The 20,472-nt window shown below is 42.3% G+C and overlaps 1 protein-coding gene across 1 annotated transcript in view; it reads right to left on the reverse strand.

Moving 5' to 3' along the window:
• The window catches only part of DNAH14 (dynein axonemal heavy chain 14), a gene marked incomplete at its 3' end in the record, with an annotated part of 442,814 nt that overhangs the window by 262,303 nt on the left and 160,039 nt on the right, over positions 1-20,472 (reverse strand). Inside the window, exons 22-23 of the mRNA XM_082252323.1 lie at positions 18,383-18,504; positions 12,467-12,638 (exon numbers count right to left, since the gene is read on the reverse strand). Of these exons, the coding sequence (XP_082108449.1) occupies positions 12,467-12,638; positions 18,383-18,504 (294 nt within the window). The remainder of the gene's footprint in view (positions 1-12,466; positions 12,639-18,382; positions 18,505-20,472) is intronic.

Genomic DNA, 20,472 nt, shown 5'->3' on the forward strand with positions numbered 1-20,472 from the left:
CATTACATGGATCTTTTGGGAAGTTCTAGACATAAGCTGGATACACACTATCCAACTTTTGTGGTTAGATTTCCTTCAGATTTACCTTTTCTACGTAGTGCAAGGGCCTGCCAGATTGCATACTAATTGAAAGTGTTTAGGTTTGACCACATATTATATGGTTTTGGTAAGTCTAAAGGAAAAAGTCTTCAGAAAATCTTCTAGTGTGTATGGCCCATTAGTGTAGATGGGGCTAACTGCAGGTATGTCAACAGTTTTAGGCCCCTTTCACTCTTGTGCAACTTGTCATGCAACTTTGGACATTAGAGTTGCACGACATGTCATTCCCCATATTTTCCAATGATACCCATTCATATATGCGCAACTTAAAGTTGCAGCAACTTCAAAGTAGTTCATGAACTACTTTGGTCTGATTTTCATGCAAGTTGAGGGCCACAGACTTCAATGTTAACCCTCAGAAGTTGCATGAAAGTCATACCTGAATAATATACAATGCAAGCTGTGCAACAGTTGTCCATTAAAACTGATCAAAGCCAAAGTCGTATGCAAGTTTCACCCATCCAAAGTTGTGTCAAAGTTGCACTCCAAAGTTGGCGCAACTTTGGAGTCGTACAAGTGTGAATGCTGCCACAATGTCGCTGTTCCTCCTGTCGCGAAAACACCAGGATTTTCACAGACCATCGGAACAGGGAGGCAGTGAAGGCAAGTATAAACACCAAAGCTCATCTAATATGCTATTAGTCCATAAGCCATAAATAGTTGAAACCCTAACTGGATGTCATTATTTTGTTAAAGTATAAACATTACAGTTGTTGTGTTTGTCAATTTTTTTTGTAAAATACTGCCTTCAGAGCTGCTGAACTTCTACAGCCTCCTTCAGCCACTTCATGTCTATATGCAATCGATCCACCATTGGCTGCACATCATTGTTCTGGACTGGCTCACAGATATTAACATTGGTTGAACATGCCCATGCAATATGTGTCCTCACTGGCTACTTGTAGTCTCCTCCAGGGGTGCCTGTGACAGGGTGACAACACAGAAGTACATCTGGGAGACAGTTGTCACCCTGTAACAAGAAGTGTTTAACCCCTTCCGTACCGCGTCATGTCAAATGACGTCGGCACAAATCCTTTCTCGATCCGGGCGGACGTCATATGACGGCGCCCGGATCTCCCCGCTACTGCGCGCCCCCAGGGGCGCGCAGCGCGGCGATTGGGGGTGAGGCTCGTCCCTCGGACTGAGCCCAACCCCGATCAAGGTAAACAGCCAATGAAATTGGCTGTTTACCACGTGATCGGCTGTGTCAATCACAGCCGATCACATGAGCGGCTCCAGCGCGAGCCGCTCGTTCCTTCCTTAATGCGCGCCCCCGGGGGCGCGCAGCGCGGCGATCGGGGACGAGGCTCGTCCCTCGGACAGAGTCGATCCCCGATCTAGGTAAAGAGCCAATGAAATTGGCTCTTTACCACGTGACCGGCTGTGTCCAATCACAGCCGGTCACAAATGTCATCAGAGAACACGGTAACTAGCTGTCACCGTGTTCTCCTCCTCACACACTGATCCTGTGTGAGGAGGAGATTTTGGTAACAGCTAGTTACCAACTACAGTGCACCCCAAACACACTGATTGCCCCCCCCCCCCCAATAAAGAGCACCTGTCACTAGCCCATCAAAGTACCCGAGTACCTGTCACCAGCCCATCAGGTACTCTGATGACAGGTACTCGGGTACTCTGATGATAGGTACTCGGGTACTCTGATGACAGGTACTCGGGTACTCTGATGATGGGTACTCGGGTACTCTGATGACAGGTACTCGGGTACTCTGATGACAGGTACTCGGGTACTCTGATGACAGGTACTCTGATGGGCTGGTGACAGGTACTCGGGTACTCTGATGATGGGTACTCGGGTACTCTGATGACAGGTACTCGGGTACTCTGATGACAGGTACTCGGGTACTCTGATGACAGGTACTCGGATACTCTGATGACAGGTACTCGGATACTCTGATGACGGGTACTCGGGTACCCTGATGACAGGTACTCGGGTACTCTGATGACAGGTACTCGGGTACTCTGACGACAGGTACTCTGGTACTTTGAGTACCCGTCATCGGAGTACCCGAGTACCTGTCACCTACCCATCAGAGTACCCAAGTACCTGTCACCTACCCAACAGAGTACCCGAGTACCTTCCACCTGCTCATCAGAGTACCTGACACCTGAAGTACCCGAGTACTTGCCACCTGCTCATCATTACCCATCACTACTCATCAGTACTCATCAGTACCCATCAGTACCTATCACCTATTAGTATCAGTACTGATCATCCGTACCCATCATCAGTACAGTATCAGTATCACCTATCAGTATCAGTACTACTCATCAGTACCTATCACCTGCCTGTCACCTGCCCATAAGAGTACCCGAGTACCTGTCACCTGCCTATCGGAGTACTCGAGTACCTGCCACTTGCTCATCAGTACCAGAGTACCTGTCACCTGCCCAGCAAAGTACCCGAGTACCTGTCACCCTTCATACAGCCACCATGTCCAAGTCCAAAAAGGTTTATATACGTCGTCCGTTTAAACCTAAATACCGGTGTTATGGCAGTAGATAGCTGCCACAACCCTGGTATTTTTTTAAACGGTGGACGGTTGGCTTTCCGATAAGGGTGGTCCCAGCGGCGGATTCGCCGCGGGATCACCCTTCCGGGGTGGCGGAAGAGGTGCCCCCCCCCTCCCGCTGCATTCTGGTCCTTTTCCCCGTTTACCGGACCCGCCGGCAGCGGGGAAAACGATCCGGTCCCAGATCCTCACAGACAGGATGTCGAGTGAGGGCGAGCTTGCCCTCACTTGACTCTATGGTCTTGGAGGACCGGAGCTACGGCAAACGTCATTGCCTAGCAACCAGTTTAAAGGTCCCCTTTTTTTTTTTCATTTTATTTAATTTTTTTTTAATTTTTTTTTTTTTTTTTTATCTATCTTTTAGTGTACTTGTGAGATCTGAGGACTTTTTGACCCCAGATCTCACAAAAAAGAGGTCCTGTCGTGCCTTTTTCTATTACAAGTAATGTTTACATTTCTTGTAATAGAAATAAAAATGATCAATTTTTTTTTTTAAAAAAACAGTGTAAAAATAAAAAATAATAAATAAAATAAATAGTAAAAAAAAAAAAAAAAAAAATTAAAGCGCCCTGTCCCCGCGAGCTCGCGCGCAGAAGCGAACGCATACGGAAACCCCGCCCACATATGTAAACAGTGTTCAAACTACACATGTGAGGTATCGTCGCGATCGTTAGAGCAAGAGTAATAATTTGAGCCCTAGACCTCCTCTGTAACTCTAAGATAGCAACCTGTAGAAATTTTTAAAATGTCGCCTATGGGGATTTTTAAGTACCAAAGTTTGTCACCATTCTGTGAGCGTGCGCAATTTTGAAGCATGACATGTTGGGTATCTATTTACTCGGCGTAACATTATCTTTCACATTATGGAAAACAATTGGGCTAACTTTACTGTTTTCTTATTTTTTAATTAAAAAAAGTGATTTTTTTCTCAAAAAATTGCGTTTGGAAGACCGCTGCGCAAATACGGTGTGATAAAAAATATTGCAATAATCTCCATTTTATTCTCTAGGGTCTCTGCTAAAAAAAAATATATAATGTTTTGGGGTTCTAAGTAGTTTTCTAGCAAAAACAACTGATTTTAGCTTGTAAACACCAAATGTCAAAAATAGGCCTAGGCAAGTGGCTAGGATGCATGATGATGCTCCTTGGATGTTTAGGCCCCTCTATATGGCTAGGCTGTGAAAAAGTCTCACACATGTGGTATTGCCATACTCAGGAGGAGTGGCAGAATGTATTTTGGGGTGTCATTTTTGCTATGTACATGCTATGTGTTAGGAATATTCTATAAATTTACAACTTTGTGTAAAAAAAAAAGTTTTTATTTTTTTCCCACATTTTCCAAAAACTTGTGGAAAAAAATGACATGTTAAAAGGACCCATAATGCCTCATAGAATATACGTTGGAGTGTTTGCTTTCCAAAATGGGGTCATTTTGTGGACTTTTCCATTGTATTGGTGCTCTAGGGCCTTGAAAAGTGTGATAGGTAGTAAGAAAGTTTTATGTGTATTTATGCTCCTAAAACGCCTTATGGTGCTACTTGGACGTGGAGTCTCTTTTTGTGGCCAGGCTGTGTAAAAGTCTCACACATGTGGTATCACCATACTCAGAAGGAGTAGCAGAATGAATTTTGGGGTGTCATTTTTGCTGTGTACATGCTATGTGTTAGAAATAGCTTATAAATTGACAACGTTTTGGGAAAAAAATAGAAAAAAAAATGTTTTCTTCATTTTCCCAAGAATTGTGGGAAAAAATTATAACTTCAAAAAACTCACCATGCCTCTTACTAAATACCTTGGACTGTCTACTTTACAAAAAAGGGTCATTTGGGGGGTATTTGTACTGTCCTGACATTTCAGGGCCTCAAGAAAGGAGATAGGCCATCAGTACATCTGGTGTGATCAATTTTCAGTAATTGGTACCATAGCTTCTAGACTCAATAACTTTCACACAGACTAAATAATATACACTAATTTGGGTTAATTTTACCAGAGATATGTAGCAGTATAAATTTTGGCCCAAATGTATGAAGAAAAATTAATTTTTTGCAAAATTTTATAATAGAAACTAAAAAAAAGTGTTTTTTTTGCAAAATTTTTGCTCTTTTTTTGCTTATATCACGGAAAAAAAAACCCCAGTTGTGATCAAATACCACCAAAAGAAAGCTCTATTTGTGTGAAAAAAATGATAAAAATTTTGTTTGGTTACAGTGTAGCATGACTGAGCAATTGTCATTCAAAGTGTGAGAGTGCTGAAAGCTGAAAATTGGTCTGGGCAGGAAGGGGGTCTAACTGCACTGTATGGAAGCGGTTAAACAAAGACCTTCATGTCAGGATCACAAGGTATTATTTTAATAAAGCCAGCAAATTTAAAAAAAATAAATAAATGACTATTTAAATGAAATTTACATGTTAAATCTCATATCATATTTAGGTGATTGGGCATATATTTAGTTTATTGAGTGCAGAAATAAGTTCTGTTAGTAGAACGTAGATCTACTATATTTAATTAAGTCAGACCTGACCCACAGCCTTTCACTAAAATAGTGGCGTAATAAAGCCCAGTCAATGTGCATCACTACGAAGCAGGAAGCAGAGCCTCTAATAAGCAAATACGTCTTCCTCCATGTACAGTACATATATAATTACAAACTTTACAAATGTTCTATAGCATTAGCATGCAACTCTTATGTAATTTACATTCACTATGAACACCAGCAGGGGTTTCAAATATAAAAACTTATCTCTAACTGAAATGTTATCCCTCAATCCATTTGGTCAAATAATTTTTATCCTTTTTTTTGTGGGATTGTGTAGGCAATTAATAATAAAGAAAAACCGTTTAAAAGAATTTAGATTTTATTAAATTACATATAAAAAGAAGACCAAATCCCCTCTAAATGGGGGTCTTGTAATCTTAAAAATCAGAACCACCATATAACAATGACAATATATTGGGGCTTATGTGAGCTCGATCAATATTTGACAGAGCCCATATAGTCCACCATATTGCATATGAAAATCAACATGACTTAGCCCACAGTGGTAATCCCAGCTAATTGTAGAAATCCTTCATTCATACGACACTTTCAATTATGGTGAATGCTACAAATATGCTGGGATCCCCAGCATATTTGTAGCATAAGTACAATTATACAGTGCTGGCACCATCACATCAGCGCCACTCTTTATACCATCCAGGACTGCTTTGCGTTGCAACAAGAAGGCCAAAAAAAAGGACCCAGAGTGATTGACATAAAGACTTAAAGAGTGAGTATTAAAAAGAAAGAAAACTGACAGCCGAGGACTCTGTGGGGAAAGGGGGAGGGGTAAAGGGGCTAGGCAAAAAGTTAGGCTTTAAGCTAAGCATATTCATTTAAAATTTCAAAAATATATTGCCTGTGGAACTGGGGTGCACAAGTGTGCCCTCCTCGCAGACGACATTTTACTGTACTTGTCTACCCCGCTGGTCTCGGTCCCTAATTTGCTTCAGGACTTGGGGTCGTTCACTGCGATCTCTGGACTGCGGGTGAACCATTCCAAGTCCCAGGCCCTAAACCTCACCCTGGATGACGCCACTGTGTCTGCTATTAAAACCAATTTTCCCTTTAAATGGCAGGATAGGTCTCTACCATACCTAGGCATCCACCTGACTCCCTCGGTAGCCACGCTCTACGCCTCCAACTATCCTCCCCTGTACAAGACTTTGCGGGAGGACCTCCTGAGATGGGCGGTTAGCCCTCCGTCGTGGTTCGGCAGGTTGCATTCGGTGAAGATGAATGTTTTACCAGGGTTACTTTACTTGTTTCGCACCTTAGCGATCTCAATTAATATGCCTGATCTTAAAGCATTTCAGAATAAGCTTGTTCAGTTTATATGGGGGGACAAGAGGCCCAGAGTGAATAGGCGAACTCTGTTTACACCCAAATTGCGAGGGGGGGTCTGGGGGTCCCCGACTTACTTAAATAATATTATGCTGCTTAGCTCACTCACTTAATCAGATTGTAAAATGCCCCACCCGATTTGGATGCAGCTTGAAGCCACCCATTTGCCCACTACTCCAATTAATCACCTGATGTGGCTGCAGCCCAAAGATTGTCCTGCGATCCTATGCCCCACTTTATCTCTGTCCCTGGGGATATGGGACACACTGGCGAAACGCCATGGCTTCAAGTCTCCCCACACACCGTTGGCACCCCTACTGGGCAATCCGCGGTTCCCTCCGGGCCTCTGTCCTCCTGCTTTTGAATGGTGGACCAATAAGGGATTTCTCCATCTGGCGGACCTTTGTGATAGGAGGGGTCTGCTCCCTAGAGCTACACTACAGGAAAAACACTCTCTTCTAGAGGGTGAGGTTTTTCGCTATACTCAGATTTCCCACTATGCTGCCTCTATGAAACGTTATTGTGACCTAGCAACCTCGACTCCCATGGAGTATCTATGCAACACAATTGATAAACAGAAAGGCTACATAGCTACGATATACAATGTATTGCATGATTACTGTACTAAACTGCCTTATATGACCCATTGGGAAGCAGACTTGGGGGAGGAATTGGACAGAGCGGAATGGAATAAGTTGGTGCAGCTGAACTCGAAATCCCTGATTAATACTTCTCTGATAGAAGCCAACTATAAAGTCTTCTTGAGGTGGTATATGGTCCCGGTCCGGTTGGTGGCAGCAGTCTGGGAGGCCTCTCTTTTATGCTTTCGGGGCTGTGGTCAATCGGGCACAGTTCTACACATCTGGTGGACCTGTCCCAAGGTCCGCAGATTCTGGATCCGAGAGTATAATTTTATATACTCACTTACCAACGTTAATTTGGTCAAGTCCCCTCTACATGCGCTATTGGGAAAACCTATTGAACAGGCCCCCAAACACGTCAAACGCTTGGTTGCCTTTATCTTTACGGGGGCCAAAATTGCCATAGCCCGATCCTGGAGATCGCCAGCGATATTGCTGGAGCTGCTTAAAGCTAAGCTGACCTGGATCATGGTCAATGAGAGAATGGTGGCCATTCTCCAAGACAAAATGCACCTCTTTGGGACCCCTGGATGAGATATCTGGCGGGCCCCCTGTAAATTCGAGGATATACCCTTTGTAACTTGAGAGCTGATGACTCTCTGTTGCTATCTTGACCCCTCTCTAGCGGACCTGGACACCAACCCCTTACCGCTCCTGTCTCTTACTCCCCCCCTTTCCATCCCCCACCTCTTCCTTATCCCTTCTTTTCTTTCTTTCCTTTTCATTCTTACCTGTACTCCTTTTTATTTCCACTGCTTTGACACTCTGCAGACCTGGTCCTCCTTGGATCATTATAGATCTGTCACTGCCGCTTAAAGCGGCTCTTACGCTGTAATTTGCCATATCGGTAGCCTTGGTATATCAATGCGATTGAATCGGCTTTCCGAGGCCGGTGATGTTGCGGCAGGCTGGGGATTGGGTGACCGCTCTCCTCCTTGGGGCGCAGCATGTTCCCCTGGGGGCGGGCCCGGACCTGGTTGGCGTCGCCCCGGTTCGGGGAATAACCGGAAGGGTGCTCTCTGCCTTGTATACCATTGCCACGCGCTCCTTCGGGGGCTATGTCAACTGTTCAACATTGTTCTCTGTTTATTTTCATAGCAGATGTTAACTCTATGCTTTCTTGTGTATTTTTCTTTGCACATAAATTAAATAAAAATCTATTGAAATCTAAAATTTCAAAAACATGAAAAGAGTGTAGTTTCCCTTGAAGGTCCATTACTTATATTCACAATGATCAAGGATATTACATTTAGAAAACTGTGATCATTTAGGCAAAGCAAGCTGTGCAAGCCTCACGCTCTGAGCATAACAAAGCCCAGTACAATTACAGGCCTCTTATATAGTATAAAATCAGCACACGCCAGACAGGATAAGCAAAATACAAGGGATGGCTTATTATCTTATCAGTGGGGAATATAAGGGTATGAACATTAAGGAACAAGTTTTTGTTAGCACAGCACTAGCACAAGCATTTAAGTCCAGTCATTTTTAGTGAAACTGTGGTCCTCTTCTGTAAGATAATCTGTTGATAAGTTTGGTAATAATAAAAGATATAGTAACAATAAGGAACTTACACTGCTGTATAAATCACAGGAACAATTGTCAACCTAATAATTGTCATTAACAACAAATATTCTTATGCATAGAGATGTGTGTTGTAGTGTACCAATGTTTCTGTACGAAAAAACAAGGTCATGCCTTTCACAACAGTTAAGATAAAGTATTGTAGAAATGAAGAAAAAAGAAAAAGTGTGTGAAAAACAAAGGAAAAAAGGGGGAAAAAAGAGGATGAAGATGCATCAGGACCCAAAATTTTAGGTTGTTTATCGTTCATCTGAAAGTTACTGTAACCATGTTTGTCATATTTTATCAAATAAAGGTATTTTATCATTCAAGATGGTTGTCAGTTTTTTCTTCATCATAATGGAAAATTTTACTTTTATCAATGCAAATGGGATGGATGGAGATGTCCACGACCTGGCGATAACTATCATAGCTGCCAGAAAATTAAACTAGATCAATTTTTTAGTATGTTGTGGTGCCTCCTCTATGAGTTTGTTCAGAAGGGATTGCCAACAAGATTTCTTTTAGACTATTATGTGTAATGGAAAAAATTAAACTGAAACTAGAATCCAAAATCTTTTAACCTTTGGGCATGTCTACCATATATGATGTGCAGACCCTTCTTGTCCACACCCTCTGAAACAGTTAGCGGAGAAACTGTGGTCTTTTTAAAGGAAAAACAACATAGCTTCTTTCACATCAGCAGTTCTGCTTACCACACTCTGAAAAGCAATATGTGGTTGATCCCTTTTCAGAGGTCAGTAAAGCAGCAGTTGATGCCAGATGTGCTACTACCAACTCCTGAAAGCCTGTTTTTTTTTGGTTTGCTTTTTACTTTTCTTTTTAAATTGCCAAACAACAACTGGTTGCAGTGCGGCATCATTGAACTCGATGGATGAGTTTGATAGGCGGCGCTGTCTGTCAAAGTCTGCACTTAATTTAAAAATACCTTGGCTGCAGCTTGTGTAGAGCCACTTGTTTTTTTTCACTCCCAAGCCGCCCATCTAAAACAGCCCTATATGGGAAAAACACCACTGCTAACACCTTTCTAAAACCACTGGGTGCCTAGTAGTCATAGCAAACCTCTTTGCTGATTCTTTTGTGCTCGTTTCTGAGTCAATAACCTGCAACATATTCAGTATCTCACAAAAGTGAGTACAACCCTCACATCTTTGTAAATATTTTATTATATCTTTTCATGTGACAATACTGAAGAAATGACTCTTTGCTACAATGTAAAGTAGTGAGTGTACAGCTTGCATAACAGTGTAAATTTGCTGTCCCCTCAAAATAATTCAACACACCGTCATTGCTGTCTAAACCGCTGACTGAGTATATCCCTAAGTGGCAATGTCCAAATTGGGCCCAATTAGCCATTTTCCCTCCCCAGTGTCATGTGACTCGTTAGTGTTAGAAGGTCCCAGGTGTGAATGGGGAGCAAATGTGTAAAATTTGTTATTGCTCTCACTCTCTCATACTGGTCACTGGAAGTTTAACATGGCACCTCATGGCAAAGAACTCTCTGAGGATCTGGAAAAAAAGAAGCGTTGCTCTACATAAAGATGGCCTAGGCTAAAAGAAGACCCTGAAACTGAGCTGCAGCACGGTAGCCAAGATCATACAGAGGTTTAACAGGACAGGTTCCACTCAGAACAGGCCTTGCCATGGTCGACCAAAGAAGTTGAGTGCACATGCTCAGCATCATATCCAGAGGTTGTCTTTGGGAAATAGACGTATGAGTGCTGCCAGCATTGCTGCAGAGGTTGAAGGGTTGTGGGGGGGTCAGCCTGTCAGTGCTCAGACCATACGCCACACACTACATCAAATTGGTCTGCATGGCTGTCATCCCAGAAGGAAGCCTCTTCTAAAGATGATGCACAAGAAAGCCCGCAAACTGTTTGCTGAAGACAAGGAGACTAAGGACATGGGTTACTGGAGCCATGTCACGTGGTCTGATGAGACCAAGATAAACTTATTTGGTTCAGATGGTGTCAAGCCTGTGTGGCGGCAACCAGGTGAGGAGTACAAAGACAAGTGTGTCTTGCCTACAGTCAAGCATGGTGGTGAAAGTGTCATGGTCTGGGGCTGCATGAGTGCTGCCGGCACTGGGGAGCTACAGTTCCTTGAGGGAACCATGAATGCCAACTTGTACTGTGATATACTGAAGCAGAGCATGATCCCTTCCCTTTGGAGACTGGGCTGCAGGGCAGTATTCCAACATCAAAATGACCCCAAACACACCTCCAAGATGACCACTGCTTTGCTAAAGAACCTGAGGGTAAAGGTGATGGACTGGCCAAGCATGTCTCCAGGTCTAAACCCTATTGAGCATCTGTGGGGCATCCTCAAACGGAAGATGGAGGAGCGCAAGGTCTCTAACTTTCACCAGTTCAGTGATGTCGTCATGGAGGAGTGGAAGAGGACTCCAGTGGCAACCTGTGAAGCTCTGGTGAACTCCATGCCCAAGAGGGTTAAGGCAGTGCTGGAAAATAATGGTGGCCACAAAAAATATTGACACTTAGGGCCCAATTCAGACATTTCCACTTAGGGGTGTACTCACTTTTGTTGCCAACGGCTTAGATATTAATGGCCGTGTGTTGTTATTTTGAGGGGACAGCAAATTTACACTGTTATACAAGCTGTACACTCACTACTTTACATTGTAGCAAAGTGTCATTTCCTCAGTGTTGTCACAGGAAAAGATATAATAAAACATTTACAAAAATGTGACATATATCACAAAAAACTCACTTTTGTGATATACTGTATGTAGATAAGGAGTTCGGGTTTCTGTTTTTTTGGTCTATGACTCAAAAAGTATTGACAAAGTGAGCTACGCAAATAGCATTTTCAGAAGGTGGTAAGCAGAGACAGCACCTGTATTTCTCATTATAGGTTGCAAATCGGTAGAATTGGTGGGAAGCAGCCACTGCCATAAGGTGCCCGCATGTCAGTTCACACAGCTTACCTTGTACATCTCCTAAATCCAGGCTAAACCTTTGCATGTGTGAGCAGTGCTGAAGAGGAACTAGAACTGCCATTTCTCCAGGAAAAGAAAATATGTCAGCGCATTTACTACTTGTTTAATCATACAGTCCAGCATAAATGATAGCATAGTATTATGTTAACATCTCAGGAGAGGTCCCTTTGTGGCTAATGTTACAGCAGATAATGCAATCTAGCTGCAGTAGAACAAAATGTAAACCAAAAATCTTAAGCTGGTCATAGATGGTTCTTTTTTTTTTCAGCTCGCGGGCTAAACGAAAAAAAGAAAAAAACAAAACAAAATGAACAGGTTCCTCCATCTACACATGAGAGGAGGATCAAGGAATCTCCCCTTCCCCCAGGGATTTTGTATTCTGACAGTGGGACTCTCCTCTATTGATCAACAAAAGTTTTCCAGCTTGCCCATCTGACAGAAGTAGATCTAATGATTAACTGTTGAACAGGGACGGCCACACACTGAGCGAAATTCATCCTGTCCCTGCTGAACCGGCTGAATTTTATTCTGTCTCTGGGTAACTTAAAAGTAAAAGGCAAAATAAAAAGACTGCAAACTAGAAGAGAGAAAATTCAAGGTACTTGGCTGACAGGGCAACCGGCATAAATAGACCTAACAACAGTCACTGCTCAGGAAGGTAGAGTGATCTCAAGAAAGACAATGACTGGTGACAATTTGCAATCGGAGGGTGAATGCCACCAGCAGGAGAAATACGGGGCAGCAAACATGCCAGCTGCTTCTTTCACCTACCTCCAGACATTTTACTATCTTCTCCAAATGAGCATTGTTAGTCTGTAGGATCTCAAGGACTCCTGGTGCAGTAGCAGCCCGTAGGGCATTGAGTCTATCCTTCGTGTGGCTCATTAATTCTTTCCAGGAACTGTCCACTTGGGCGAACAGCTTGGCCTCTGCCGGGAGCTGCCTATAACGAGAAATAAAAGTCTAAATACAGAAGCACTTTCTTTTTCATGGTTCTTTTGAAAGATAAGTCCTCCCCAAAAGTGATAATTTAGAGAGATATAAGAAACTGTCAGCAGGCTAAACAAACATTGCCTAAATGCAATTAACGTGTAATCTTAATCTTGAATATTGGCCTCATTTGTGTATTTCCTGCAGATCTGTGCAGTAATCCAGCAAGAAAATCCCCTTTGTTTCTGGGCAGGAGCTTTCTGTAATACAAACTGGTCACCGCTGCTCTGTCTTGTTGTACAGGGTGACTGGTCTTTTATTCACCTCTTTGTAGCTTTCTGCAGGCAGCCTGTAGTGAATGGGGACTGCTGGGTCCCTGCCATAGCCCAGCTTTCTGCACAGGCTATGTGAAACCCAGTAATGACATCACTGGTACATTTACCAGGTAATATCTGGGTTTTCAAAGGCAATTAATGTACATAATATGGGGCTATAACACATTGGGTTGATTTACTAAAGGCAAAGAGACTGTGCACTTTGCAAAGTGCAGTTGCACTCTGCAAGAAAAATTGCCCCAGAGTTTAGTAAATAAGCAGAAGCTCTGCTGACTTCCATCATCCAAACATGTGCAAGTAAAAATGCAATTTTTTTATTTTCCTTGCATGTGATTGGGTATTTTTTCCCAAATGTAGTGCTACCTCATTTACTCAGCTCTGGAGCAACTACACTTTACAAAGTGCACAGTCTATTTGCGTGTACTAAATCAACCACAATTCCCTTTCCATAGACCTACCTCTCCATAGGCAATACCCTCTTCAGTCCACCATGAATGCTCCTGCCAAGCTTATCTACCTTACCAACCACTCACTGTCTGCTACCCCTCTCTGCCAATCCCTACCCTGGCTTCCAATTGCCCAAGTTCTGTATATGTTGTAAAACTTGTATTTTGAACAAATTTCACTTTAAAGTTTTCACATCTCAGAGTCAGCTGAATTCTGTACTAGTATTGGCATACATATTATCCTATAATATGCTAGGAAAAAAAATAAATTGTATTGTTTTGTAATAAAAGAATAATCAAGTGTCACAATGAATTTTCTTTACACGGACTACAGAATTACATGTAATCGTGTAAAGATGACATCAATGCAAAATATCTACAGCTTGGCTGGCCCCTAGGGCAATATAACTGCATCACTTTTCTCAGGCTGCAAAAAGTTTAGGACCAAATCAGCATCTATGAAAGTTTTGAAGATCAGCTGTCTTCTTTTACTTGCGACAGTGCACATCAATACAGTATATAACCCCTATTGGAATATATTACAGCAGACCCAACAGCAATTACAATGCAGGTCAATCTTTTTATATTTCCAAGTCAACTTAGTGAATAAATTAAATAAAAATGTTTTAAAAGAAGTTTTACATTTTCATAAAAATTGAATTCTGGGCCTCTCTGATGGTCAGTCACATGACCAGTACCCCTTGAGAAAGTCACGTGATTGGCGACGAAACGCATCGGGCAGAGCCTTGTGACATTACCGCGCAGCAATAGGAAGTACACTGTGATTTCCAGAGCCGAGTACCTGCGGATATCTCTATGACATTTGAGGGGACTATATACCCCTATGTGTATAGTGGTTTCACTTGAGTGCACTAGAGGACCCGATGTCCACCGGACACCCGCAATATTTCCCGAGAGAGGCAGAGTGGCAGTCTGCCTATGTAAACAAGGCAGATCACTGTTCTGACAAGGGAGAAGATAGAGATCATGTGTTCCTGCTAAGCAGGAACACCGATCTCTGTTTTTATCCAGTCAGAGCAACCCCCCCACCCCAAAGTAAGCAAGCACCCCCTAATGACACATTTAACCCTTTGATCCCCTCTGATGTTAACCCCTTCCCTGCCAGTGTCATTAGAACAGTAACAGTGCATATTTTTAGCACTGATTACTGTAATAATGTCTCTGGTCCCCAAAAAAGTGTCAAAAGTGTCAGTTAGGTGTCTGATTTGTCCGCTGCAATGTTGCAGTCCTGCTAGAAATCGCTGATCGCTGCCATTACTAGTAAACAAATATTAAATAAATAAAAAACGCCATAAAAAATATCCCATAGTATGTAGACGCGATAACTTTTGCGCAAACCAATCAATATACGCTTATTGGGATTTTTTATTTTATCAAAAATATGTAGCAGAACATATATTGGCCAATCTGATGAAATTCGATTTTATCGGATGTTTTATAGCAAAAAGTAAAAAATATTGTTTTTTTTTTTCATAATTGTCGCTGTTTTTTTTTGTTTATAGCACAAAAAATTAAAAAACACAGAGATGATCAAATACCACCAAAAGAAAGCTCTATTTGTGGACATAAATTTTATTTGGGTACAGCGTCGCACGACCGCGCAATTGCCAGTTAAAATAAAGCAGTGCCGTATCGCAAAAAATGGCCTGGTCATTAAGGGGGTAAAACCTTCTGGGGCTGAAGTGGTTAAGGATTGCTATCACTGTGTGTTTTGGCATGTTCACTTTTTGATGGACTTGATTTATTACTAGTACAGTAGCTGGGTTTATACACTGATTTCAGTTGCAATTTAGTCAGGTTGGTCAAGTCCTCACAATTCTGTACATTCATTTGTACATTTAATACCATTTTTTATTATTGCCACTTTATTATATTTAGCTATTATTGTTGATTCTAGGCCCACCATGTGGGGGTCATCATCATCACTGTCAGTTAACAATATTTACAGCATCATTGAAGTATTCACAATTCCTTTTTTATATATTTGGGCAATTTTTATTTTCATTTTTGCTAGTGAGGTAGCGCTTCACTTTTCACTGTTATTATTGTCTTTGGTTTATGTGGGAACACATTTAGGTGTTCAGCAGCAACCTAAGTTACATCACCTCATTGGTGAATATTACAAGCCTGTAGATTCACTCATAGTAGTATTTATTTGTTTCAGAAATTACAATGCAGCTCAGTAATTTTATGATATTTCCAAGTCTAGCTAGTGAATTAATTGAATAAAAACATTTTAAAAGAAGTTTTTAATTTTCAGAAAAATTGAAGTCTGGGCCCTCTGATGGTCAGTCACATGACCAGTACCTAGTCAATGGGCATGTGATCTCTGCGGTACACTGATGTTCATATAAAGCAGTGCAGTGTAGGCAGATGTAATTTAGCCTCCCTGCAAGGGTGGTGCTGTTTGGCGGCCGCCCATGCAGGGAGGGTGGAGGACAAGGGAGAAATCAGGTTCCTCCGAGGCCTCTGTAGGTGTCATCAGGGAAGCAGCTGCTACCATGACTGATCTGGCAGCCATCTTTGACGTGGGCAGTGCTTATAAAGAGCACTGTCACCTTTGGGTTGGTGCGCATTCTGCATAGTGTGTAGGTCAGGGACAGATTCCCCGCCAGTTAGGGACAGTGGGATTAGCATAGGGCCAGGTTCCTATAGAGGAGGGACAGAGTAGGGACTGTCGCTGTATCTCTAGCAGTAGCCTCCCTGATTAAGGTGATTAGTTGCTGGTCTACCTTCCAGCCTCCTCCTCTGTGGGATGCTGTCAATCGTCTACAGTGTGCATTGCTTCTCCTTGCCTGGTTCAATGTAAGTGTTCTGGTCCAGTGTGGCTGAGTTTGGAAAGCTTGCTGTTCTTGCTGAACATTACCATATAAATATACAGTACATTGCTGCCCCAACCAGTCTCTGTGTAAGTCCTCTCACCCTGTGGGCAGTGAGCCTGCATCAAACCTGCAGCCTGGCAGTCAGTGGCTCGGCCTGAACATTCTGCTGACCTCACTCTTCAAAGACTCTGCACATCAAAAGTAACCACATGACTTATACCATGGCTTTAGCCTAAAGGCAGCCAAAAGTCAACCAAAACTCAGTGTATGTTACTGTATGTTACTAGCATCTCTACACAATGTGCATGTAAACCCTATCTATGAATTTCTTCAAAAATCTGTTTCTGCCAGTTCCTACCAGAAATCAAGTGAGCTTGTAACAATATGTATGCTCTGCTGATCTCAAGTGTTATTGGCCTTGCCTAGTTCCATTTTGTGGACTACAGTACAAACCCCTATTATGTTATAGGGATGAGGAAGGGGAAGATGTTCTGTTGTATAAATCAGAAGTGACTAGCCCAAGGAGATAACTCCTCACTGCAATGAGGGGGCGTTGTCACCCAAAAGGTGGCTATACACTAAATCTGATTGAATATTCTCCTTTAGATCTACCATGAACTTTGAAGTGCAAAGGCCTGCCTGAATTGACACCAATTGAATGGCTTGTTCAGGTGTGTCCGCCGGTTCCAACGTTTTGGAAACTCTAAAAGAGGTTGTACAAAAATTTTATAATTTAGATTGTATAGTGTATGGCCATCTTAACCACTGGCCTACTGGGCACTTCTACCCTCTTCCTGCTCAGGCCAATTTTCAGCTTTCAGCGCTATCGCACTTTAAATGACTATTGCGCAGTCATAGATAACTGTACCCAAACAAAATTTTGATCATACTTTTCACACAAATAGAGCTTTCTTTTGGTGGTATTTAATCACCACTGGGGTTTTTTTTCAACCTTTTGCTAAATAAACAAAAAAGAAAAAGTGAAAAAAAAAAAGTTTTTCATAGTTTGTTAGCAAATTTTGCAAACAGGTATTTTCGCTCCTTCACTGATGAGCACTGATAGGCTGCACTGATGAGAAGGCACTGATAAGGCTGCACTAAAAGGTGACACTGATGGGCACTGAAAGGTGGCATTGACAGGCGGCACTGATGAGCGGCACTGATGGGCACTGGTAGGTGACATTGATGGGAACTGGTAGGCGGCACTAATAGGTAACACTGGTGGGCACTGATTGGCAGCACTGATTGGCAGCACTGGTGGGCACTGATTGGCAGCACTGATGGACACTGCTGGAGCTGCACTGATAATCAGGACACTGATAATCAGTGCGCTAATTATCAGTTTACATGTCCCTTATACAGAAGCTGGTTATTGGCTCTCTTCTCCCTTTCTCATGCTGTCAGCGTGGTTAAGGAAAGCAGATAAATAGCTTCTGTTTACATCCTGACCAGCTGTTATTGGACACAGCTGATCACGTGGTAAAGAGCCGCTGATTGGCTCTTTACCTCAATCTGTGATCAGCAGCGTCCAGGAGACACTGATGACCGTGCAGGCGGACGGTGGGTGCGATCACTGGAGGACATCATATGACAGCCTCCCAGAACTGGCTGTCCCCGCTGTAGCCGTCATTCAGTATAGTGAGGTCGGCAAGTGGTTAAGACAGGACGTGTGTTACCGGCAGGATCACCAGGTGAAAAAAATGTAAAAAAGTCTAAAAAAAGTAAAACTATTCTATCCACCACATCTAAGGGGGTCTTACACAACCCATGTCAAGTCTGAGTTATAACTCTCTAATCAACTAGGAGTATTGATGGGGTGTGGCGAACAACTGTAGAAAGAGCACTGTTTCCACAAAGGTCCTTCTCCACAATATGCTGGAAGGGGACAGGCTTTTCTACTCAGGATGTGGCTGCTTTAGAATGAAAACGAATTGTAAGACTTTGCACACCTTTTGTTTTGATGCACCTGGAATGTATTTAGTTGAAAGTTAGATTGGGGTTTAACAACTCCTCCAGTCAGTGAAGGAATCAACTGAACTTCACTATTAAATAATAATGAATGGGGATCTGCTTTCATTATTTGGTGAGATGCTCCAACCCCTGCCACTTATAATGTTATTAAAGAGCCAGTACCTCTGGATGTCAGATGTCAGGAAGATTTGTTCCAAGTACAGCCAATTTCTTTGGCACGTCATCCACTCCTCCATGGTACGAAAAAAGAGGTTAAGTTTTCTGTCCCATTCATCAACAATGTTCTGAAAAACATATAAAAGACATCAGAATATTTTTTAAGCATTGAAGGTTTCCTATTAACAGCCATTCTGGTGGATGTTATTTTAACGAGAACTAAGGTCCAAAAACAAAAAACTACTAGGTGGTAGAGTTTTTATTTGGCGTAAAATACTTTATATGTTCTTCTTTCTATTGTTCTCAGCAGTTTTTTTTATCATGTGTACACTCTGGGGGAGATTTACTAAAACTGGAGAGTGTAAAACCTGGTGCAGCTCTGCAGAGAAATCAATCAGCTTCTAGGTTTTATTGTCAAAGCTTAATTGAACGAGCTGAAGTTAGAAGCTGATTGGCTACTATGCACAGCTGCACCAGATTCTGAGTGCTCCAGCTTTAGAAAATCTCCTCTCTCTCTGCATCTGTGAGATGCTGAGAATGGAGGGATGATGTAACTCCAACATCAAGCATGCGCAGGAGTCACATCATCAGTGGCCAGAAGATGCTAGATCCAAAAAAAAGACTGTCAAAAGAAGTCAGCAGTGGCAATGGAGTGACAAGGGGGAGTATGGACATTGCAACACAGAAGAATGGCACGTAATATGCAAACATGCTGTATATATGTGCATGTTATGGCAAGAGCCAAGCCACCCCAAGACCGGTAAAGTTCTGTTTTTGTAAATGGACAAATGCAGCATGCTTTGTATTTGAGATGCAGTTTAGAAGCTTCTGAGATCTATCTGAAGTGAATTGTCTCTGAGCTCCCCCTGAGCTGCTGCCTTGGGGTAGTAAGCAGACCGTGTTTTGTGCGGTTTAGGTGTGGAGGTGGGATTATGAAGTTAGGGATTCATAGCTGAACCGCGGGGAATAAAACACTTCACCCTTGCAGTGGGTTTCCTGCTGCAATGTAAGGGTTAACATCAGATAAGTATCTCACTTTATTTATTATCTCATAGAAAAATCAAGCAGTGTGCACCCACTGCAATTGTAAAGCTATAAAAGGAATATATACATATCTGTCACAGCAAGATATAGTAATCTTACAAGAGGATCTCAATAAAATAATGGGGTGGGAAACTACATGGCAAAGGAGGTTTAATGTTGAAAAATGTAAAGTAATCCACTTGGGGGCTAAAAATGTGAATGCTAGTTACTCGCTGGGGGGGGGGGGAGAACCCCTGGGGGAATCCAGGATGGAAAAAGATCTTTGGGTCCTAGTAGAAGACAGACTGAGCAATAGCATGCAATACCAAGCTACAGCAAGCAAAGCCAGCAGAAAATTAGCATGCATAAAAGAGGGAATTTATTCCAGAGATAAAACTATAATCCTGTCACTTTATAAATCTTAGATTCGGATACATCTGGAGTATGCCGTCCCGTTCTGGTCACCAGTCTTTAGGAGGGAGGTGCAGGAACTGGAGAGAGTTCAGAGAAGGGCAACAAAGTTAACAAGCGGACTGGAAGACCTCAGCTACGAGGAACAACTACAAACATAAATGTATTCTCTCTGGAGAAGAGATGGTTAAGAGGTGATATGATAGCAATATATAAATGCCTCAATAGAAAGTAAAAGCAGCGCTAAACTAATAAATCACATGTGAATATATTAAGCATAAGTACATGTCATATAAAAATTCATAAATATATAACACAAATGGTGAAAGAAAGTCAAAAAAGTGCTCAAAAAGTCCCAATAAACAAAAATGTGAATATTCATCCGGGGAAGGGGAACTTATTTCCAAAGCTCCTTATGAGACAACCACAGGGAAGTATAAGTAGGGGACACCACTGTGCGAATATTATAGGGTGCAGCTTACCAGACCAGTATGGCCAATCAAATTAATGAAATGGCCTCACGAGCATGTAGATAAACAGATGGATTCCAGAGTTATCAAGCTCAATACCTGGGAGGTCCAGTCTCCACGATATATCCGGATTGCCAGATAGGTGCAGTATATATAGGGGATATATGACAAAAGACCATAGCGTAATCCCGT

The sequence above is a fragment of the Pelophylax lessonae genome (genome assembly GCF_965119305.1).
Source record: "Pelophylax lessonae genome assembly, chromosome: 3".
Taxonomy (NCBI): domain Eukaryota; kingdom Metazoa; phylum Chordata; class Amphibia; order Anura; family Ranidae; genus Pelophylax; species Pelophylax lessonae.